At 43.8% G+C, this 25428-nt stretch overlaps 1 protein-coding gene across 1 annotated transcript in view; it reads left to right on the plus strand.

Annotated features, from left to right (window-relative positions):
• Positions 1 to 25428, plus strand: part of DNAH12 (dynein axonemal heavy chain 12) — a 1534490-nt gene that overhangs the window by 726338 nt on the left and 782724 nt on the right. Inside the window, exons 41-42 of the mRNA XM_078661571.1 lie at positions 10645 to 10947; positions 18390 to 18568. Of these exons, the coding sequence (XP_078517697.1) occupies positions 10645 to 10947; positions 18390 to 18568 (482 nt within the window). The remainder of the gene's footprint in view (positions 1 to 10644; positions 10948 to 18389; positions 18569 to 25428) is intronic.

Raw genomic sequence — 25428 nt, forward strand, 5'->3', positions numbered from 1 at the left:
TCTAGCAGAACGTAGGCTTTCACGCGAATACTTGGCGCACAAGCGATCCTCTATAGGGTCTCTCGCGCACGCCAAATCTCCTCCAAATGTTATCCAAGCTGAACCAATTACCTCCCTTATCCCTAGCGACCAGCGACCATGTATTGTCGATTTGAGACCGGATAGTGACCTTCTTCAAATTGTATCCGATCCTGTACCTGTAAACGAAATGCCAACCAATGTTGGACCCAGAAACGTTATGAATTTTGTAGCGCCAGCTCCTTCAGCTTTGCCTTTAATAACTGTACATGATACACCCACAGATCTAAATTTGCATTCACCTCCTCAGAAGATACGAAGGGCTGCAGTAAAACGAAAAAGACAACTCACCCCACGTAAGGCTTATAGATTAAAGACTCTAAAAAGAATTCGCAAAAATTATATGAATGTGGGAGCGTACAGCAAAGCAGTAGTTAATGACTCTACGAATAATGGGATGGAACGTATTGAACCTCCGGAGTGTGACCAATTAAATGTCTCGGTTGACACCGCTGTGGCCACTGATTCAGGAAACAATCTTGAGGAACTACCAGCATCAGATTTGCTGATGGAGCGGATCCAATCCCTCATGACATCTTTATTGCTGCCAGTAACCGACAAGTTGAAAGGGTTATCAGACCGCTTGGACAAATTCGAGCAAACATCCTTGGACAATTTTTTTTCCATAAAAACGCTGATTAAACTTCATTCAAAGACTGGCCAAGATACTGTAAGGGTGGAGAAGAGCACAGTATCACCCAAACTTATGCAACCATTGTGCCCACCAAGGAACGATAGGGCTGCAGCAGATCAAAGCAGGACTAATGCCGTACTGGGAGAATTAAGTTGGGAGCTCCCGAAAGTTTTACCACCTGATAGCGGAAAACAACTGGTTGCTCCCCCAAAGCCTGCACCGCGTAAAATAAAACATTTATCAAATATTACCGACCCTCAAACCTCGGAACCCACAAAACCACCAAATGGATTGGGACCTATAGCCAATAGTAATAACATCAATGCTCAAACATCTGACCCCAGCACAGGACTACAGGTGCTAAAGAAGGTCCCAAACGCTCACTTGCCACCAGGATGCCAACCATATGTGGTAGTTCTTACCGGGGTTCCCCCATTGAAATCGAACAAAAGGGAGTCTTATGATGAATTAAAAAACAAGACTTTACATTGGTTAAGGGAAAATAGACCTCTCCCCCACTCTGTCAATTGCCAAGTTATTCAAGTCCGTAGAGTCAGTTGGCTGGGTACTAGGTCTAAAGATATAGAAGGGGATTGTATCCTGGTTAATTTCAAAGATCCCTCTGTAGCAAAACTTGTATATAGTCAACAACCACGAAGAGGCAATCGAGGAATTGGAACCTGCGATCTCAGTTACTTTTATTCAATGCAACGGAAGCAAGAAAGCAGAGCCCCTCAATATTCAGGCCCAATTACCAATAGATATTCATTTTTCGATCCTCCAACCCCAATTGAAAGAATACACTCGATAAACTTGGGATCGGATAGTAATTGGTCATGGTGGGGTCATTGACAAAAAGACGAGGACAATGACCCTAATGGATTGCCCTTCCTTACTTTCAGTGCATATCAGCATGAATCAGGTGACACACTAAATTCACGTACTGTGGTATTGAACTTAGAAATAGAGATAACCAGGCCTACACAGGCAGGGAAAAGGCCTGGAAGATATTTGGTTAGCCATCAAGGACTGGTCTCAAATGACGACAGTAATGTTCCGGCCCATGATTTATTATCACTGGATAATAAAGCATCCAATGACCAGGAGTGTGGGAAAAATTCCTTGGAGTTACGTAACGAGGAGGAAGCACTGATTATAAGTAATAGCGACCCAGCTTACCAAATGCACAGTAAGCCCAACCGAGATCTAAAAATAATGTCATGGAACATCGCCGGCCTGTCTAGGAATCTTTGTGATAGTAACTGGAGCTCCTTTATGGAGGAGCATGACATTATATTTCTACAGGAAATATGGGCTACTAACATTGTACATAGACTTGGTTACAAAGCATTCTATTGTGGGGCAATTGCATCGGTGAGAGGTAGACCCTCAGGGGGCTTAATAATCTGGATAAGTATATCCTTAGATGTTGTTGTAACACCCCTGAACCTTGCTTCCAATGATTTACTTGGTGTTAAGTTAACCATGAAAGATATGGGTCATGTGTATATGATAAATGTCTATAATAGACCTTCTCCGCAAAATAAGGACTCATTGATTATTGAACAACTTAGCTCTTACTTGTGCAACTTAGAGCCTGATTCCAAAATATTTATAGGCGGGGATCTTAACTGCCAGTTCGAGCCCATGGTGGGGCTCGAACATTTATTGGAAAATGAAGACAAAGCGCTTGATATCCCCTCCCTGGATAATATAAAGTCGGTAAGATGTACAGTGGCTGCTATGCAGATATATGAATTGACTGTAACCCACGGTTTGAGGGCATGCAATGGGCGACTAGACCCGGACAAGCCAGCTAACAACACATTTAGTAAAGGGTTGTCCGAATCTCTGATTGATTTTATGTTGATTTCAACTAACCTCTGGTACCTATTGCTGGCCTTTAAGGTCGCGAATAGACCAGAGAGTGATCATTTCCCACTAATACTAGAGCTAGTGTCGGATCCTTTTTTGACACATAATAGTACAATGGAAAGTGAGAGGGAGGTGGCCGAGGTTGTTGTTTCCAACAATAGGAAAGCTATTAAATGGCCTCATATTCTAGCAAAAGAGGAGACGCTTTTGGGAATTTATAATGCTTTCTCAGATATCATCCCTCTATATGAAAACTTAAGGTTGGGATCCTCTGAGGTTCTGAAAATGCATTATCATTTAGTGGAATCACTAACTCCCCTTCTGAGTAAAAGTTGTACAAATAAAAAAGATAACACAAGGAGGCAACTGGAACTAGAGACACCATGGTACAATAAACAGTGTCATCTAGCTAAAACTAATTTAATCACTGCCGTGAAATCTAAAGATCAGTTGAGGGTTAGAGAATGCAGACAGGAATATAAAAGACTTCTGCAAAATGCAAAAAGAGAATGGGATGATTTAATCTGGGAGGATCTCCTGAGTGCTGCTAGGAGGCACGATCAATGCACCTTCTGGAACTTGATAGCCAAAAATAATAAAATAGGCAGCTCTAACAGGGATTTTTATTTGGATGAAAATGTGTGGTTTGATCACTTTGTGGTTTTGTATGATCAGGCAGGGTCACCCTCTGAGTACAATAATCCTGTTTCTTTTAACCAGGACATTGACACAGTGAAGTTCACTACTAAAGAAACCTTGTGCGCAATACAAGCAATAAAGGCAGGCAAGGCCCCAGGCCCGGACAAATTACCTGGTGATTTATTTTCCCATAACGTTGACGTATGGTGCCCCTATATAAACTATTTGTGTAATTCCATTCTGCTGGGAACCCCGATCCCAGAATCATGGAAGGGGGCAGAAATTGTGACAATCTATAAAAAAGGGGATCGCTACAACCCGGGTAATTACAGACCAATTAGTTTAATTGATATTTTACAGAAAATTTTTGCCAGACATATTTTAAATATGCTTTTAAACTGGATAGAGGAATCCGAAATCCTTTCTAAATTCCAAGCTGGATTCAGAACAAAGACAAGCACGGTAGATCAGGTGTATAGATTTATGTGTATATGCTGGAAATACATTAAGATAAAGAAGTGTAGTATTTATGTTGCATTTGTAGATCTACGCTCAGCGTTTGATCTTGTTCCCCGCAACTTATTATGGGATTGCTTAAAGAAGATGGGTGTCCCGGATGAATTATTGGTCAACCTCATAAGACTCCATACCGATAATTTTGCTAAAGTTAGGTGGGGAAGGAATGGTGAACTCACTCGAGCCATCCCAGTAAAAAGGGGGGTAAGGCAAGGGTGCGTATTGGCCCCAACCCTTTTCTCCCTATTTGTAAACGACATTCCCCACTTCCTAGCACAATGTAACCATGATTCTCCCAAATTGTGCAATGAGGCAGTCACAGCATTGCTATTTGCGGATGACACCATCCTAATATCCCAAACACCAAAAGGTTTGCAAAACCTAATAAATAAATTTAACAGTTATTGCGAGTTAAAAGGGTTAGAAATTAACTCATCTAAAACTAAATACATGGCCATTAATCCCTCTAAAACATTCAAGAAGAACTTAGTTCTAAATAGTACCAAACTTGACTATGTGGACTCATTTGATTATCTCGGCATCAGGCTGGACAGCAGACTGTCTTGGACAAACCAATTAGTAAAAAGTAGGTTAATATTGAAGCAGAACTCCCTCCCTATTTTAAAAATACATGGTGGGAGCACTTCAAAAGCTATAACCCCGGCGATTGAAGTGTTTAAAGCCAAAGCACAATCTGCCGCCCTATATGGTGCCGAGATCTGGGGGCCCTACACAAAAAAATCATTTGATATAGAGGAAAATATATTTTTTAGACGTCTATTAAGACTCCCAGTAAGAACACCACTAGTGCCAGTCTATTTAGACATTAATCTAAAACGCACAGGTTATCTGTGCTGGTTAAGGCCATTGCTTTATTGGGTGAGATTATGGTCTACCCCGGAACTTGCTGATTATAGAGCAGGTTTAGTGGAAGTAAGGGAGCTGGACTCTTTTAACTCAATTAAGTGGCTGAGACATGTATCCTACTGGCTTATAAAAATAGGCCTATCACACTTCTGGGAAACACCAGCATTGTCAATCACCTCGCCAAATATTTGCAAGGAACAAGTAAAATCTGCCTATTGGAATTATGTGAACACTAATGTATACGAATGTGCTACTGGTATTTTAACGCACACATTTTTGCAATTTAAGGACCATCCCTCGTTTGAACATTTTATGGACGAAATTGAGCCGCCCCTGGCTAAATCTGTTTATCTGCAATTTAGATATGGGGTTTTGCAAATTAATGCTAATACTTGTCGGTGGGGTGGGGCAAATAAAGATCGAAATTGCAAATTGTGTGATCTAAAACTTAAAGAAGACGAGGCTCATATTCTTTTTTTCTGCCCGTTATATGTATCACTACGTAAGAAATGGATTATACCCCTTTGTAAAGACTTGGGCACAAGATCATTCAAAGAGGCAGAGCGTATACTTAGATCTTCAACTACTAAACTATTAATATTTGGTCTAAGTAGGTATCTCCATGGTGTTTGCATAATTAGAAAGAAACTTGGAATGTTATTATAAGATTGTTTTTACCTGGCATTTTTAATTATTTATAACTGTTTTAATTGTTCTTAAATTATGGTCTTGTAAGACGGATTGTAGATTGTTTACAAATGTACGGAATCACCTTACAATTTTTGTAAATAATGGCACTGGACCTGCACCTTATGTATACTTGTACCTATTGCATTTGCACATTAGTATGGTTGTTAATGTATTACTAATTTTAACCAAATTTTTTTAAAGATGATTAAGTTGTATGTATTATATGTGTGTGTTGGCTTTATGACAAAGTGTCGAATAAAAGCTTTTACAACAAAAAATATAGCCAGGTTCTGAGCTGGGATGGGGCAGTGAGCTAAATAACGGTGATGGATCAAGCCCTGATCTTTGGACTGGGTAAGAGTGGTCTGCTTAATTCAGACACTCTGTTCATCACCACCCCCTTTTCTGAACCAGATGGAAAGGAGTCACCACCTTAGGCAGAAAAGCAGCCCTGGTCCTGAGTGCAATTCTTTCAGCATGAATGGTCAAGAATGGGGGTTTCGAACACAGAGCTTGAAGCTCACTTACCCTCCTTGCCGAGGTAATTGCAATCAGAAAGACCGTCTTAAAAGATAACAACCTCAAGGGACACCTTGTTCATTTAGTTCACTGGCCAGCCGTCAGCAAGTGAAGGAATTTACACAGTAAACATTACAAGGACAGTAGGAATTCTCCCCCCAATAACTGGCTTTGATAATGAGTATGAGAACATAAAAGAAATAGTTAAAACAAGGCTCTGCGATTATAGGAAAAGTAAATAGTAGTACCTAATTAACAAATATATTCAGCTAAAAGGCAGAGTTTTTGGGAATGTTAATTGCGTGAAACTTCTTGGGTTGTATCTCTGTCTAAATTGTAGAAATATCCTTTTCAAGACGGATAGTTCTGACAATTGTAGCTGATCCTGCTACCTTGAGCCCTGTTAACATCAATAAAAGTATTCTATCTGTGAAACCGAGTAGGCTTTCTGGGCCAGACAATGTGTCTGCAGCAGGTGTATGCCACAATAAAGGTATCTTATCTGTGAAACCGAGTAGGCTTTCTGGGCCAGACAATGTGTCTGCAGCAGGTGTATGCCACAATGTAGATTTTGGGCGGCCCAGCCAACTAGCTCCTTTTTTGATGGGTAAAATCAGCTGGTAGTTTAGCAGATTCCTGGTGTGTGGCCACTATCAAGCCAATTTTCAAAAGGCTGCTTCTAACAACCCTGAAAAAAATATCATATGTATTTATTGATGTGCTCGAAAATCTAAGTTGGTCCTATCATGCTGGAATGCATGGTGCATGATCCATGGATAAAAATATGTAACAGGGTTGTTTAACAACGAACCTTTGCTTTTCTGTTGTAAGGGAGTTAATAGGGCACTTATGCTGTTCCTTTGTTCAGTTTTGTCTGCCTTCAGTTTGTTAGATCAGATGATGCTTTGGAATAAACAATTCCCCCTCGGCTATTTTCTACCACACGCTCCATCTTACCTGACCCCATTGATTCTTCTGTTCTCCACAAGTCAACAATAGTAATAGTATGTCCAAAGGTAATATGCAAGAGCTTTTGTAAGTGAAAGCAGAAATTGTTCCACAGGTGATTTTACAGTGCAAGTGACATTGTAAATCCATGTCAGGCATACCCCAAGTTTTCCCATCACCAACCAGCTGGATGTCATTTTGCTCATTAAAATGTGATAAATGCTGAGTGACAAATTCCCTTCACCTTATTTCCTACTCTTTATCATAGCAAAGTGTTTTTTTAGGTCTCAGCTAGCGCAGACTGCGCACATGCGCAGTCTCGCTGGCGAGATTTAATGAGATAGAGAGAATATCACTAGCGAGGTGAAGCCCCGCCCCTCTTCTCCATTGGCTGGCCTCCTAAACGGTGGCCAGCCATTGGAGAAGAGGTCCTAGTGACGTTCTCCTTTCTCGCTAAGCCCTGTCCTTTTCAGACTGGGTTACTTGACTTACTGCTGAAGTAAAAGGTTTCTTATCTTCTTTATGGGTCCAGATGGCCCCATAAAGAAGATAAGGAACCTTTTATGCCAGCAGGAAGTCCGGGCCCCCAGTCTGAAAAGGACGGGGCTTACAGACAGCAGTGGTGGTTGTTGGCAGCCAAGCATATGTGTGTGCGTACAATTGTTGCAATCTTGGCTTGATTAATCTCTCGCGTATTTGTTTTGCGCGCGCTTTTGTGTGGGAACCGAGCGCATTCACTTCTCGGAATAACGGATGGTCTCTCGTTCCGCCTCCCTCGTACGTGGTGCGGGTGGGAGGACCGCGCCGCTGCGCGAGACGTCGAACTATGTAACTTCTGAATTGCGCCCCAGCAGAGTCCAATATATAATTTCAAACCAGTGAAATAATGGGGTTTGAGCCCTTCTCTACCAAACTCACAATGCGAATCAGCATTGCTGACTTCGTTATCCCTATGTTTAATGTTGTTGTTACTATTATTAGACAAAGATGATTAAGCGGTATTCCCGGCAGAGGACGGGAGGGTGCGGAGGTTCTCCTACATGGTGCAGCAGCGCCAGGCCGGCTTCGGCACCCCGGCGCTGCTCTGGGGAGGGCACCAGAGGACTTACCGCGTGGAGCTCAGCGGCCGCCACCGCACCCGGGGCACCCAGGAGAGGACCCGCCACATGAGCCCGCTCGGCCCCGGCCTGCAGCTCCGCCAGCTCGGGCCTGGCGTGCAGCTGCACCAGCAGGCGCCCGGAGGAGGAGGTGGCAGCCAGGCGGCAGGGTTCGGAGGTTCTCTTACGTGTGCGGCTGAAGGAATCTGCCAATCATAAGCCTACGGCTGTGGGTTAGCAAGAGCTCCTGCGCTCATCTCCTGCCTCAGGGCATGTGCTCCAGAGCTGCAAGGGTTGCCTGGGGTGTCTGTTCTCATGCTGCCCAACAAACACTGCCCTCGCTCTACCATGTCCGTTCCTGGCTCCCCTCCGTGCTGTTGTCCCCGGTGATGATACCTGTGCTCGAAGGTGGCAAGTATCTTCAGCACAGCTACCAGAAAGAGGCTGCCACTTCGCACAGCTCCCCAGGTTACCATAATTCTCGGACATGCTGCCTCCAGCACACATGCCACAGAGAGTCCCCTGCAGGTCCCTGTCTCTCCCCAGGGCTGAAACTGAAAGCTGTTTAGGTGATCTACTTGTATACAGGTGAGGATTGTATAGCCCCCTCCCTCATTATATTTTACAAAGGATATCTTCCTTTGGGTGCCTTTTTTCGAATTGCAGGGGTCCTATCTCAACAGTACTCAATCATCTTTTCATTAGCAGGTAAAGCGAATATTCTATTGATATAAAACACCCTCCTAGCTGAAGAGTTACCTCACATCTTGGAGCCATCTCTGGCATTTTTTCATTAATTCATTTAATTTACAGGGCCTCTCAGGACGTCACCTTTTATAGAATGTTGGAATACCAGTAATTATCCACAGTTTCTTGAGCCCAATCTGGGCTTATTTCTCCCCCAATATGGCGGCCGATTCAAGCTGCTCTGAAGGAAGTCGTGCTCAGCATTGTAGGCCTGCTATATTTCAGGCCTGCCCCTTGGAGTCCCTTATATGGAAGAAGTTGCGCTGCCTTACACTTTTCAGCAAGTTGGAGGGCAGCTCCACAGCTGCTGCTGATATCGTCGTTATAGAGGACAACACTGGATCTTCTTTGTAACTTTGAGCTTTTTTTACTACTTAAGCAGCAGTTGTCCAGTGGCTTGCTTTTTGACCCGATCTGAAACGCTGTTTCTTTTTGTTAGGTCCCGGCATTGGCTGATCGTCTGTGCAAACTTTATGATCGAAAGTGGCTGTGGGCCATGACAGGTTGGACTAGACTGAGCGTATTAAATCATTGGGGGAGGGGGCACGTAAGCAAATGAGCTGTCAGCGCCTCCACGGTGCCCCAGATGCTTCTTCACAAGTAATTTTTTTTAATACATTGGCTCTTGGAATTAGGCTCTGTGTGTGTGTGGCTCTGTGTGTGTGTGTGGCTCTGTGTGTGTTTGTGTGTGGCTCTGTGTGTGTGGCTCTGTGTGTGTGGCTGTGTGTGTGTGTGTGTGATTCTGTGTGTGTGTGATTCTGTGTGTGTGTGTGGCTCTGTGTGTGTGGCTCTGTGTGTGTGTGGCTCTGTGTGTGTGTGTGTGTGACTCTGAGTGTGTGTGTGTGGCTCTGTGTGTGTGTGGCTCTGTGTGTGCGTGTGTGTGTGTGTGGCTTTGTGTGTGTGTGTGGCTCTGTGTGTGTGTGGCTCTGTGTGTGTGGCTCTGTGTGTGTGTGTGTGGCTCTGTGTGTGTGTGTGGCTCTGTGTGTGTGTGTGTGTGTGTGGCTCTGTGTGTGTGTGTGTGGCTCTGTGTGTGTGGCTCTGTGTGTGTGGCTCTGTGTGTGTGTGTGGCTCTGTGTGGGTTTGTTTGTGTTTGTGTGTGGCTCTGTGTGTGTGGCTCTGTGTGTGTGTGTGTGTGTGTGTGTGGCTCTGTGTGTATGTGTGTGTGTGGCTCTATGTGTGTGTGTGGCTCTGTGTGTGTGTGGCTCTGTGTGTGTGTGTGGCTCTGTGTGTGTGTGGCTCTGTGTGTGTGTGGCTCTGTGCGTGTCTCTGTGTGTGTAGGTTTGTGTGTGTGGGGCTCTGTGTGGGTCTGTGTTTTTGTGTGTGGCATTTGCGAGAGATTAAGCTATGGGCATTGTAAATGACAATGCCATTTATTTATCTGTTTTCAAAACCAACACATAAATAAAAAAATTGTCATTTACAATGCCAATAGCTCTAACTTTTGCAAAGGCGAGACAGTTGCATTGTCAATGCTTGTTTAAACTGTCGCTGTGATATAATGTGAGCTTGTGAAGCATCATTTGTTCCTTCTGCTTTTGTTGCCCTAAGTGGGAAGGGTATGCCCAGATGTGGGTCCCGGGCTCACTGTGCCATTAGATTCAAGCTATCCTGGCTGATGAAACTGGTCCCAGGATGCTTATTTCTGGTCCAGGGAGGACCTAGCTTGGCATTTCAGCCTGGACTGTTCCCATGAGGATCAGGGTCAAGTTTTTATGGCTGGGTCCAAACTGGGGTGGATTTGCGAGCAAAAGAACGATGAATTAAACTCAAATCTTTGTGACTGGGGGTGAATGTTTGCATTGTTCAGCAATCCGTCCATCATTTGTTCCTTGAGCTTTTCAAGCCTATCTTTGCAAAATGAGGCCAATCACAATGTGAAATTAGCATCTAAACATTTGTCACCATGCTCCTTAAATGTTGACTTTGATGATGTGAAAAGCCAATATATTGACTGTGATTAGTAAAAAACACCTAATTTGGTGCTCTGTATAGGTATATCAAACAACCTAACATGGTTATGTTGTCCTGCTCTAGGTATACAAAAAAGCAACAGAGAACCTCTTGCCGACTCCTGCCAAGTCTCATTACACTTTCAACCTGCGTGACTTCTCCCGTGTGATCCAAGGGTGCCTGCTTATCAAGAAGGAGTCCATCGAAAACAAGCGCATATTCGTCCGCCTTTTTGTTCATGAAGTGCTTCGTGTGTTTTATGATCGCCTCGTGGACGACCGAGATCGAGCCTGGCTGTTCAATTTATTGAAGGACGTTGTGAAAGACACTTTTAAAGAAAGTTTTGAAGGCGTGTTTGAACATCTGAAGCAAGAGAAATCACCTACTGTGAGTATTTGCTTTGTGGTCAGAAATGGAAAGCAGCACACTTTTTAAAACTTGGTGCAAATAGTATGTATAGTTTGAAATTATTTATTTGTAGTGGGCATAATAGCGTGTGTTCCTGCCCCATAGTTTTATTAACTCTGTATTAATGGCTGATGTTAATAAATATAGGTCGTACACTTGTGGAAACTTTAGGTGGTCGGACCTCTTATAAAATAATAATAATTCTAGAGCTGAGTTACAGAGGGTTGCGGTGGGGCATAGCTTCGGGTGGGGGGAGAGGAGGGGGTATGAGGGGGAGGTTGTTCCACCCCACCTTATAAATGTATTTCCTGATAAGTAGTTGGGTATAGGTGCTTACAGTCGGGTATGGTGAGGTGTCTGACGGATTTCACCAGGACGTTTTACATACACACAAACAAAAATACACAATCTCTATTTTAAAAGTCCTCAAAAACGTTGGTTATTTTACAAAGTATTGTGATTTCTCTGACCTAGTGCTCCTATCAATCCGACCCCTCTCCCTTTCCACTGCCCCCGAGTCCCCTCTCATGCAGCCAGGTTGACATTAACATTATCTACCAGTGTGACTGTTGGAATATCTGAAGTTAACCCCATCTTACTGAACCAAGCTCCGCCCCTGAAAATGATAAGGGAGTATATATGAAGATGCGCCTTTCAAAATAAAGCAACAGTCAGCCAGTAAATCCCTTTTGAATGTGGCAGCTGTAGCACACGGTTATCCTTGGTAGGTTTAGTAGTCTTTTGATTGGTTCTCAAACACTGTCCTTAACTGATGGGCAAATCTATAGAAAACAAATGGTCTCTTACAGTCCATAAAACTTTATTTACTTTCCTACTACAACTGTTGGGTAAGGTGGACGCGATTCAAAAATAATTTCCTGTGACTTACTCCTGTTGTCTTGACTTCGGAATTTCAGGAGTAAGCTAGGACTTGGGCAGTAGTGAAAGCCTATATCATACCTAGTCAAAGGAATCTGGCTTAAAGTATTTGACTTGAACATCATTGACACATATCTGTAACTGAGCAAATAATAGAATATCACGTCTCCTGGATACTAATCACCTGCAGATCAGTGGTGGCTCCTATGCTAAGGCGGAGGAGCATCGCTCCACTGCTGCAAAGCAGTGAAAGAAAGAACTTATACAACGATAATAACTTGAGGTTATTATCATTGTATTTGTTCCTGCTGCGCAGCTTTGCGGGGCGAGGGATGGGGAGCTGCTTTGTTCTCAGAGCAGGGGAGGAATGGTTTGCCCACTCCAAGTGCGCAATGACTCTTTGGCCGGCCCTCTGGGGACGTCCTAACAGTCATGCGCACTTCGCATGTTCTCCATGCAGGCTGCATTACAGCATGCGTGGAGAACATGACCATGACATGCATTGCTGCATTGTCATTGACTTTGGGGAAGGATCCTGGTCCTAGTGGTTGGAGGGACACTCCACTGACTCTAAATGAGAGGAGCAGGGAGGGGGTTCCCCCCATGTTTGAAGTCCTCGTGTGTGAGACCGCCCAGAAGAGTGTGTGTTGAGTGACAGAAACAGTCAGATACTGTCTTGCCAATCTCATGAGAGTGGTGTGGAGTACGTGTGCAAGGCACTGGATGGTGAGGTGAAGGGTAGTTTGGAACTACACTGAAAGGAAGGGTGGAGAATAGCTATTATGTGCCAGGGGTTACTGCCCCCCACTCTGTGAAATGGCAAGGAACGGAGGTCTCTTGAGGGCCTAGGGCCTGGTCCAGGCTATGGACAACTAGGGAGTACCAGTGGGGTAGCCTAGTTGGTCCTGAGAGTATGGACAGAGGGATTGAAATGGGTTCAGATTGGCGTAGAACTGGAATATGCCCCTGCTGTTGCGGGCCAGGGTCCATGTTCAATCGCCCAAAGCAGAGAAGCCTATCAGGGTAGTGATTGGTCTCCTCTGCGTTTTGGCTGGAAGGTGGTTGTGATGGACTTGGCCCTTTTTGCAGGGTCATCCCTGCACTTTTTGCCTTCCTCCTGTATTTTGTCTGACCTGTTTTTGTTGGTTTTATGACTCTGGGCAATTTACCACTGCTGATCAGTGCTAAAGTGTATATGTTCTCCCTATTGTAAATTGATGTATGGATTAGTGACTCCATGATTGGCTGTTTGGTTTACTTGTCAGACCCTAGTACAGTGCACTGCGTGTGCCCAGGGCTTGTAAATCAAATGCTGCTTGTAAGCTTGCAACACTGATTGTGCCACCCACCGGAGCAGCTTGTAAAGTGTGTCTCGGGCCTGCCATTGCAGAGCCTGTGTGCAGTCTATTACTGCCATGTTGACTGGGAACGTGCATCCACTTGCCAGTCCCTAAACCTTCCCTTTTATACATATTAGTTACCCCTAAGGTAGGCCCAAGGGCAGGATGCATTGTAGGTAAAAGGTAGTACATGCCCTGATGTGTGTGGCATGTCCTGATAGGGAATTACAGCCGTTTTTCACTATTGCAAGGCTACCTGTTCCTCATAGGCCAGAATGGGCAGTTTGATTATAACATCTTGTAATCCTAACTGACTCAGGGAACTAGGTAGAAATGAAGAATGTAGAGTGGTGGGTGGGGAGCACCTGGGACCCGAATAGGGCAGTGCCTGCCTTCCACAATGCTGGCTCCACCTCCTGTGGTGCGTCTGATGTCCCTGGCCTACACTGTCAAAGGAAGAGAAGGAGTCCTGTAAATAAAGTGCTCCAGGACTGCAGAGAACTGGTTTGGACCAGGCACAGACACTCTCTGCCTTCAGAGACAAAGTATTTTGGTGTATAAAAGAGGGGACCCAGACCCCAGAACTTTAGAACACTTCTGGAAATCAAGACGAACCTTTGCTGAGGAGAAGAACCGGGAACCTGAAGGAGGAGACGACCCCTATGCTACGTGCTGTTGGGGTTGGCCTGCAGTGGTTGCTTCATTGCCAAAGAAAGGAGAAAAAGGACTGAGTGTGCTTTCATCATCTTGAGGAAGATCTCCTAGGGCTTGAACTTGGGCTTGCCTCCTGCCTGAAGTCTCAGGGATACAAGACTTTACCCCTTCAGCTTTCCTGCATCTAGAACTACGGTTTTAGCTGCTGCAGAAGGAAATTGAACACCGACGCCGGCGTGCGACGCCGTCTTCTGCACCGAAGCCGTGAGCTCTCTTGCACCGTAGACCCGACACTGGCCGCCGTGCCACATCGATGCCAGCGAGCGATGCCGTAACCTGCCTGAAGCCGTGAGCGCTGCTCCGACTTGTGCCGTGGTCCCGACGCCGGCTGCTGGGCCGCATCAACTCTGAAGCTGACATTGACATCGCAGAGCCGATCCTCGACGTGGGTGACCGAGAATCCAGTGACAGCACAACATCGTAAGAAACTGCGGTTTCGGCGCCATCGCGACTCCACCTCCCTGACTCAATAAGGAAGCGTCGTCTCACCTCCCCTGTGCTGCAGTAAGGAACCAAGTCTACACCTCCCCTGGGGTCGTAAGGAACCGACGCCACGCAGCCCCAACAAAGCTGCACCTCCCCGATGCTGTGAGCTGTCTTTGCTTTTCATTGCTTCTCCAGGGTACTGTTCTTTGGGGGTCTGTTTGACTCCGGGCCCGACGTCACGCATCTCACGGTCGGCGCCGTACTTTGGGATTTCTCCTGTCACACGTCGTGATAACTCACGTTGGAGTTATCTGTTGCTAGAGACTGATTTTAAGTGAACAACCTATTTTTAAGCATATCTGGAGCACTGTATTGAGGATTTTTCTCATTTGGTCTTGTGTTAAGTCTATATAAAAATACTTATTTTTATAATACAACCTGTATGGTGTCCATCTGTAGTGTTGTCATTGTATTACTGTATGTGTTCACAAATGCTTTATACGCGGCCTCTGAGATAAGCCTGCCTGCTCGTGCCAAGATACCAAGGAGGTGAGCAGGGGTTATTTTAGGAGTGTAGCCCCTTACCCTGACTAGACGTAATGGTCCCTATTTGGTCAAAGGTACTTACCTCTGCCAACTAGAGACCTCCAAATCTAAAAGGGAGTAAGCTTTATTAGGGCATTTTACATGTCCGTTGTTGGTTTGACCACTTGGTGTCCTGCGAGAGCAGATGTTTTATTCTCAGTACAATTTCTTCCTAGTTTATGATTGGTTTAGATGACAGAGCGAGGTTTCCCTTTGTCACTTGGCCTCTAAGGATGAGCTTTGTGCTCAAGAGTTTATTGTCAAGAGACGTGTCTTCTTGTATAGAAGATTTTCTGACGCATGCGACTTTGAAGCAGTTCAGTATGCTAAAATACCATGGTTTTACCCTTTCGTTGTCTCTCATAGGGACATGTTGGTATGCCGGTGGTAATTCTAGTATAGAGGAGTGTTCTGGTCTTTACTCTTTAGAGTAATCAGTGCAGTATGTCCACACGACTTGTGTGGTGTGCATTTTTATCGAGCGCGGATGGACTGAGTGCCTCTGGTTTGTATTCTTTTAAAAACATGTTTTTGTTGTTTATCCTTCATTAAAGTCCTCTTGGACTATGTGTTTTATGGTGCAGGTTGTTTTCTTCTTCTGAGCAGACCGCATATCTACATTTTTATCATATGTGCTTCACTTTTTGGAAAATTGTGTGAGTAAACTCAGAGTTTATGGTGTATTCTTTAGAAGACTCGAGTTAGTTGCCTTCTCCTCTGTAGAGGGGATAGGCAATTCATTTGTTCATTCCTAGAACATAATGGGGTGAACTCTGATCTTATGCTGTGTGATATGTAGTGTCAGAAACAATCTGATGGAGACTTCTAGCTGCAGTTTTCTTACCTGTTTTCAGTCATACAATTTATGTTTAGAGTTTTTAGGCTTTACATGAAGCTCTTCTTGTTATTCTCCCACAATGCTTTCTGCATCTGTCTGGACGATATACGTTACCTGTCTTTTTGGGTATGTATCTTTTTTCTCTGTGTTTTGCAAGTCCTTGGGAAATCATGGTTGTTAACACTTGTGGCGGTCTTGTGATCAAACTGTCATTGCATGCGCTTGTTGATAACAAGTATTCAGTGTATATATTATTTTCTTCTAATGTTTCGTTTTTTACTTATTTAATATTTTGATACTGCACTAATAGGCGCCTTCCCTTTTTTTCTTTCTCTTGGCTTGGTATTTTGAACATGCCCACGGCTCGGAGTAATGTTCAGCCTTTTGGGCGATGGCAATAAAGGCCATGCAGGCGCAGGCTTTGTAGATACCTGCGGTCTTGCATTAAATGTGGGACAGTGATGCTCCATGTGTTGCCAGACCACTTGGAGTCTATTGAGACACAATTGTATCCACTTCCATGCTAATGACAAGATCAGCTCGTCATGCAGCATGTGCTTATGACGAGTTGACCTTGTCATGAACAATGGGAATACATGATTATCAGCACCCAGCGGGATTTGCCTTAGCAGGCAAGGTGTTAAATATATTATGCGTATGCATATGTCCAGGTGATACACCTTTGTGGCAACATTGTTTTACAACTGATGTAATTGATGTATATCAATATTAAATTAAAACCTATTAGTGTCATTTTAGTCTCTTTATGTAATCTTCCAGTGGTCATTTTCTTCTAACAAAATTCTCTATACCATGGAGGTATTATTGTTCATCTTTCTTTTGGTTTTCATTCATCGTGGTTTAATGGAATGAGTTCTGAAAGTCCTTCTTTTGGATTTTATCAGGACAGTTCTTTCTCTGATATTTCTTTATTGTTGCGGATTACACAACTTTTGTCTTGCACTCTGCCCCTTTTGTCAACGAGTTCTCTTTCCCCATGGGGGATAGAGGATAATGTCTGTTAACTGACAGGTGGTTCTTTAGTTTTTTTCCCCCTTTTCCTTCAAGGGACGATTCTCTCGGGCCTGTGGGGTTGTTATTTATTTATATGTTTTGTGACAGTGGTCTTGGATTCTATTAAGAGCCAAGCCCTTGTTCTGCTATTCCTTCGTACATTTGGTTGGTTATTAGTTATGACCGGTTCGTTCTCTTTCAGAACTTTTGTAGGATTTGTTTGCAGACCCTCATCCAGTGGGGTATAGCTATGGTATTTAATTCAAAAGTTAAGGAATCTGCGGTGAGATGTCTCTATCAGATGTAAAAGTTACTTACCTTCGGTAGCTTAATATCTGGTAGAGACATAGTCTAGCTGCAGATTAATTAACTCACTGCCCATCCTTCCCACTCTGCGAATGACCTATGAGTTAAGGGTTATACCCTTTTTCAGTACTGGTTTTATATGCCAGTAATCACTATCTCAATTTATGTTGAGACTCAACTGACCACTTAGCCTGGTCACATAGGTTTTGTTTAGATGTGGCCGTACCATCCATTTCCAAATGTGGATGGTTGGTAGGGTGGGTGGTGTTTTGTCTTTCACACTGGATTGCACACCAGTGGGCAGTGCTGATTTTTCTGATGGATACATCTGCCATCTTTCTTTAAAAGGCTTTGTTCGGTATCATCATACCTCATAATGGCACTAGCAATATGTCACGTAATGGTGTAATTCAACAATCAGCTTGGTGTTGGTTTTATAGGTTTAGTTTGCTGTTACCATGCCATTAATTACCATTGATGAATGGTCTATAGAGTGTTAGCTTTTCTTTCTTTACATGATGGTTATTCACCAGGGTGCAGGGTTTCACATAGCCCTGTTCTTTGTTGATTCTTTTGGGGTTTTCTTTAAATGTCATGTCTGGTAACTATTTGGTGTTTCTTCTTTAGTAATATTTCAAAGATTTTTGATCATTTTGGCACACTGTTTCTGCAACCGGTTTCTATAGTAGCTTACACAGAAGGTTTCACAGAAGAAACTGACGTCCATTCGCCGGTGAGGACTTATATGGCTCCACTGATGTCATGGCCAGAGTCAACGTCATCGCGGAGCCATATGATGCCGTCCCCCGGCGTGCAGAGGCACTACTGAAAAATTTCCGGATACAGACTGGCGCCTGGAGAGAATTCAAAAGTTAATGAATCTGTGGCTAGACTTTGTCTCTACCAGATATTACGTTACCAAAGGTAAGTAACTTTAACACCTGTGCACGTGGTACTCATAGACCATGAACCCTGACTTTACATCTGTTTACATGTCAACTTTAGTGTTGATTTTCAAGCATTTTTGCATTCTTACTCCTAGACCTTCCCAGTGCTATTTTGATGAAGTATCTTTTCGGACCTAGTATAACTTTTCTTCCTGATCAGTCTGTAAGAAATTTAGCAAGCTGTTCTCATGTGGGCTAGCTTACATTTTGGAAAGTTTTGGGCAGATTTATCAAATATGCTCAGAGTTATTAGCAACACAAAAAAATATTTTCAGTCTTTGTATATCTATAGTATTCCATTTTAAATTAAAAAAGGATGACCTTCAAAAAATAAGAGTGAATCCGTTACAATCCTCTAATTTTATGCCCTAGGTCACCGAAGAAGACATGCGAAGCCTATTATTTGGAGATTATATGAATCCTGACCTTGAAGGAGATGAGCGACTATACACTGAGATTCCAAGTGTTAAACACTTTAATGATATTGTGGAGCAGTGTCTAGATGAATACAATCAAACGCATAAAACCAGAATGAACCTAGTCATTTTCAGGTATGAGATTTTACTAATGGTAAGCTGTTTGTATTTGTAGAGGTCTTGTCAAATGATTTTTCTGTCTCTTATGCATTAATGAAGGCTGCATCAGTAGACCTTTCGTGGCTAAAACAAAAGATTGAAATATTCCACCATCCACATGAAAGAATAAGTACTGTGTGATGGGACATAGCAAGGCTACATTTTATTTTAGAGTGTGTAATACTAAATCAGCAATGTTGAATAGATCCAACTCATTTAGAGCCAAATACAGACTTATTAGCCAATGAAGGTGGTATATTTCTTTTCTTTTATAAAGCACTAAACAGTAGAGCTTTAGCAGCAGCTGTTTGTTTTGCTTGATATGGAAGAAAGGTGGGGTGAAAGTACTGAAAGTGAAAGTATTGAACAACTTTTAATTGTGACAATGTATATAAAAAATATTTTATTGACAGTTTTATAAGTTGTGTGTGTTATGAACTTGCAACTGTAAGAGATTGTAGGGAATGAATAGTGCCAACCTTTGTTCGTTGGTTTTTTCCTATTAAATATAAGTTAATAGGTTTACATGCCACTTTTGTCAGCTAATGCACTGCATAGTCCCTCACCCTACCCACTTTCTCTACTTTTCACAACTGAATATGATATGTTTCCATCCATCTCAGTAGTTTATTTTGACATGTAGTTTGTTATATAGCTGAATGAGCTAACACAGCAGCCGTTTCCCCACGTTGGAGGGCATGGGCTATCGGCAGACGAAGACTGTTTAAATAACCTTTGGTGTTGTAACCGTACGCACCCTCAGGGGTAGCATAGAGCATAATCTAGTAAGTCTAAAATATTTGGTTAATCACATCTGGAGTGTTCACTATTTCTTACTGTGGGGTCTGTAATGCTACTATTGAGGTTCTAGGAACCTCCTTACGAAGCAGCCAAACAAGCAACCTCCCTCCTTTGGCTCCTTTCTCATGTTGGCGAGCCATGTATTCCCTGTAATCCATGGTGAATAGCCTATTGAAAGTCGATTTGTGGTTGAGTTTTGCTTTGGTTAATTGGGTGGTGACAGTGGAGCCTAGCACTGAGCATATCGCTAGGATGTGTAGCTTAGTCTCATGCATCAGTAATTCTCTACGGAGCAACAATCTGTTCCCATATGCCGATTTAATGCAAAGCTGTAGGAAAATTGGTTTCTGTTGCAGTACTCCCCTACATTTTGCCTGACTCCGATGCATCTGTGACTGAATGTGCACTGGATTCCTGCTAATCAGGTACCCTGTGCCTGTGATCTTTACCAAAAGTATACATTTGTTTCCACAATTGGCACACCTCTGGCCCACCTATAAATCCCTTGTAAAAGGTACCAGTGGTGCCAAGGGTCTTGTGACCAGAGAGGGTCTCTAAGGGCTGCAGCATGTATTGTCCACCCTCAGAGTCCCCTCACCTAACACATATACACTGCCATTGCAGACAATGTGTTCTGGTGCAGTTAAAACTGAAGGGTCGTCAGGGCACACACCCCTGCATGCCATGCCCACAAAACACTGCCTTACAACCCTAAGGCAGGGTGCACTATACCACTGGTGACGGCATAGCTGCATGAGCAATATGTCCCTATGGTGTCCATTCTCAGACATTGTAAGTGCAGTGAAGCCATATTGAGTACGTGGGCTGGGAGATTGTCATTACAAACTCCACAGCGCCATGATGGCTTTACTGAATGTTAAGAAGTTTTGTATCAAACTTGTCAGCACAATAAACTCACACTGATTGCAGTGCAGGATTTATTGTAAAATGCGCTCAGAGGTCATCTTAGAGATGGCCCTGAATAACAACCAAACCACTAGTTTGTGGCTGACTGGTCTGCATCAGCCTGCCTGTTCCATCCATGTTTCTGACCCCGTGAGGTGGGAGCCTTGTGCTCTCGTGGGTCAGAAACAAAGCATGCTCTGGGTGGAGGTGCTTAACACCTACCCCCAAGGAAGAACAGCATTCTAGGGCGGTTAGTCTCAAAGACTTCCTGACCTTTGATATGCTAGCCAGGGCCTCTCCAGCTATTGGAGATGCCTGCCCCCTTAACCAAGCCCCACTTCTGGCGGCAAGGTCAGCGGGAAATTAGTAGTCAGTAGAGGCCTGTCCCCTCTCGGCCAGGACCACCCTCAAGGTGTTTCGAGCTGAAGTGACCCCTCCTTAGGAAATCCTCCATGTTGGATGGAAGAATTTTAGCCAATCAGGTTAGGGGATACCCCTACCCAAAGGGCGGGGGCATACAAAGGTTTAAGTCACCCAAAATGACAAGTAGTCCATTGGCTACTACCTGCCAGTACCTGTAACGCTCCTAAATTAAGTATTTAGGGGTACCCTTGAACCTTTATCCTCACATTCCTACAACCTATGAAGAAGGACGAACAAAACGCTGTGCAGCAAAGCCTGAAGACGACTACTGACTTGGCCCCGGCCCTACCGGCCTGTCTCCAGCTTAAAGAACCTGAGAAGAAGACAACGCCTGTACTGTGGCCAGCGACTTCCAGAAACCCAAGGATGACGGCTCACTCTTCAACAAACACCAGATCTCCAGAGGACAGCGGCTCTGTCCAGAAGAATCCATCTACAAGGATTCCGGATCCAGGCGGATCCGCATCTCCCTCCCACTATGCACCTGACGCCCACATCCCGAGTCTCCCCAGCGATCCTGACCTCAACTCTATCAGTGGCTGACCTCTCCTGGACTCTACAAAGATAACTGCAGCCTCATCTCGAAGGGGTCCCCTGACCCTGACCATCTCCATTAAAGGAAATCTGTGTGTTAGAAATGGGATCTCTGATTGGCTTGCGCCAAAGCCAGGCAGAGACCACCACTCTAGTCGGGGCAAGGGAGTTACACGCCAAGATAATCACTGCTCGCCCCCTTGGTAGCTTGGCACGAGCAGTCAGGCTTATCCCGGAGGTAATGTGTAAATCATTTGCTCGACACCCACACAGCAGCAACACACTAGGCACACCACAAAAGCAACTCCACACAAGGTTATATAAAAAATAGCCTTTGTATTGTGATAAACACATTAGAGTAGTAATCACACAATATACACTGTGCCAACTGGCACTAGGCAATATTTACAGGGGATTATATACACATGACTGGGCCAATCGGGCCACCGTCAGAATATTTAGAAAAGCACAAGTAGAAAATGTAAAAGCACAACCAGTAACTACGGGCAAAATTAGGAACTTAGCATTAGATCCTGCAACAGAAATCACCTTATGCAGTAAGCATCATATTTAGCCTAAAGCACATTCTGCACCAACCTCATGGGTATAAATCACATTAGATAATAAACTACATTAGGCTCAAACTTCATTAGCAAATAACACAACTTACGTATTAGGCCTCACAAGCATGAACACGTTATGCGTAGATCAGGGTGCATAAATCATGGTGCGTAACTCACATTTATGCATAAAACTGAATGTCTGTGAATCCCCCTGTATGAGACAACATGACATCAGGGCACAATGCACACGAATGGCTAGGGCTATGGCACAAATTACCATCACATCATTGTCCCCATGGTGCCAATCCTGGCAACATAATATCCAAAACCTTCTCACATCAGGGCACAGCATCTAGGCAAGACCAGCCTCACCTGACCAGGAGTGCAGAGTAACCATTAGAGCGACCTCTGCGCTCCTAATGTTCTCCCTGTGGGTTTCTCACAGGGAGCCACTGCCAAATCCGTGGTCCTTACTGGGCTTGTAACGCAAGGGGGGAGGGGGCGAGGGTGCAACTCACCCTTATTTCTCTTTAGAGAAGAACAGCCCCCCCGTTGCAGCTGCCCGCACTACCTCGCGGAGCAGCTGTGTCAATTCAGCTCCACTGTGCCTTGGAAGCCCCCCACTCACAGGGGCATTTCAGTACTCCTGCCGCCGTAGGTTTTGCTCACTGGGGGCGAGTTGGTCATCTGCAATACGGAGCCCGCGAGGCTCCGTCTCCGATCCAGCTCCCCTCCGGTCTCCTCTGGTGCAGCGGGGGCAGGCACCGACAATGTGCCTCGGGCCACCTTGCACCGTGGACACTGGCTCCTCTCTTCTTCCTGGCAACACGTGGGGGAATGCGCTCCAGCCCCGATCAGGCTGCCATTGCCGGACGTCCTTGAGGACGCTCTCCTGTTGCCGGGCAACTCCCGGTGCTAGCACCAATCCTAGGGCAGCTCCCCTCTGACGTCAGCGGGGTGCCTGTGCTGTGCTCCTGGGACTCCCGGGCCGGCGGCAGTGTTTTTAGGAAATTCCTCTGTGTGGGGTCAATACGGGGTAGGCTCCCATTTTCACCAAATGTAGAAGTGGGGTGGGCTCCCGCATGATGGCAGCAAATATGCGGGTGGGCACCCGATAGGTAAATATGCAGGAAGTGTGGGGTGGGCACCAGCTTTGAAGACTCAAAAACGCGGGATGGGCTCCCGCTGCAAGCACACCAAAAACAGCTGAAATGCGGGGTGGGCTCCCGCTGACAACTGGCGTCCAAACGCTTTTCAAATATGCATAAAACGTGAAGGGGCAACTCCTCCCACCCATCTAGATGTAGATCTCGCTATTCAGCACTGAGCTGACTCCCCCTGTCTCCTGGAGCCACCCACACCGTCCAGCCCCTGTCATTCACAAGCCAGACATGCAATTCACATCAGGTAAGCAGACACATAGCACACAGAAATGCCAACTTCTAAAAGTCACCCGGTCACGATTGAATCCTGCTATTCCTTTATTCAAAGCAGATTACATACCCTAAATAATTAATTATTGGGTATTGATCAATTATTTGGACGTGTTAAGTTTTACCATCACTTTGTACACATTTGAAGTAGTCCAAGATTTTCACATTGTCATACATATATATAAAAAAAATCAATTCATTACACACAATTATTTACAGTTTGTACATAACCCAATTAAACATTTGACGTATTACACAGTAAATTTCAAAAATCAAATCATAAGGAGTGCCCTAGTAATTAATTCAATACAGTCCTAAAAACAGTTTATGCTTCCAATGTTTAAGGACTGATCTCATAAGGGCAATTATTAATTGATTCAGTGTATACAATATTCTATTTCTAGCCCTTTGCAAGTGTAAGAGGTTCATGTGACAGCCGACGCGTTTCCAACCCCGTATTCTCTTTTGACGGGATTTTCCTCAGGGCCTTTACCGGGTACCTGTGTGTACATAATTAAGGAACAATTCAATGTGGGACCTTCACCTTACTGCTGTTTGAATTATGTCAGTTTTTGGTAAAGTGTTACCTTATTGAAACTTGTGCATATGAGGTTTCTTATCTCTGCGAGCTCTGTAAGGGCGCCTAATTAGTTCTGTAAAAGTAAAGAAACACTCGTTGTTTCTAACTTTGCGTGGGGGACATTTAATATACAACTGCTTCAGATTGTATCGCATGCGGACTTACTTATTCACTCTTGGTGGCGGATCCTGACATCTATGTTATTATCGTGCGAGATTCAATTTGTGGAGAGGCGGCGGAGTCTGTTGATCGGTAGAAGGGGAAATGTTTCACTATTCTTACAACGAAAGACTTTAATATGCAGCATTGTTCGATTACTTAGTACGGGGTACTTACTTAAAATTTCTTTACAACGGTTCCCGCCAAACTTTCAAATTGAAGCCATTTCATCATTAGGGCAGATTACGAGTATTTGCTGCGGTAGTCAAGAAATAAAAATTAGTACTTGTTCTATACACGCTATTGGTTTCTAACTGATTCTATGTGTTGTTACACAAAACTTGTATAGAACAAGTACTAATTTTTATTTCTTGACTACCGCAGCAAATACTCGTAATCTGCCCTAATGATGAAATGGCTTCAATTTGAAAGTTTGACGGGAACCGTTGTAAAGAAATTTTAAGTAAGTGCCCCGTACTAAGTAATCGAACAATGCTGCACATTAAAGTCTTTCGTTGTAAGAATAGTGAAACATTTCCCCTTCTACCGATTAACAGACTCCGCCGCCTCTCCACAAATTGAATCTCGCACGATAATAACATAGATGTCAGGATCCGCCACCAAGAGTGAATAAGTGAGTCCGCATGCGATAAAATCTGAAGCAGTTGTATATTAAATGTCCCCCACGCAAAGTTAGAAACAACGAGTGTTTCTTTACTTTTACAGAACTAATTAGGCGCCCTTACAGAGCTCGCAGAGATAAGAAATCTCCTATGCACAAGTTTCAATAATTTAACACTTTACCAAAAACTGACATAATTCAAACAGCAGTAAGGTGAAGGTCCCACATTGAATTGTTACTTAATTATGTACACACAGTTACCCGGTAAAGGCCCTGAGGAAAATCCCGTCAAAAGAGAATACGGGATTGGAAACGCGTCGGCTGTCACATGAGCCTCTTACACTCGCAAAGGGCTAGAAATAGAATATTTTATACACTGAATCAATTAATAATTGCCCTTGTGAGATCAGCCCTTAAATATTGGAAGAATAAACTGTTTTTTAGGACTGTATTGAATTAGTTACTAGGGTACTCCTTATGATTTGATTTTTTAAATTTACTGTGTAATACATCAAATGTTTAATTGGCTTATGTACAAAGTGTAAATAATTGTGTGTAATGAATTGATTTTTTTTATATATATGTATGACAATGTGAAAATCTTGAACTACTTCAAATGTGTACAAAGTGATGGTAAAACTTAACACGTCCAAATAATTGATCAATACCCAATAATTAATTATTTAGGGTATGTAATCAGCTTTGAATAAAAGAATAGCAGGATTCAATCATGACCGGGTGTCTTTTGAGTATAAATATTATTGTAGTGTCCTACCCGGTCCCGTATAGGACAAAACCCCTTCATTTTTCAAACT

Source organism: Lissotriton helveticus, chromosome 9 (assembly GCF_964261635.1).
Source record: "Lissotriton helveticus chromosome 9, aLisHel1.1, whole genome shotgun sequence".
In the NCBI taxonomy this organism is placed as follows: Eukaryota; Metazoa; Chordata; class Amphibia; order Caudata; family Salamandridae; genus Lissotriton; species Lissotriton helveticus.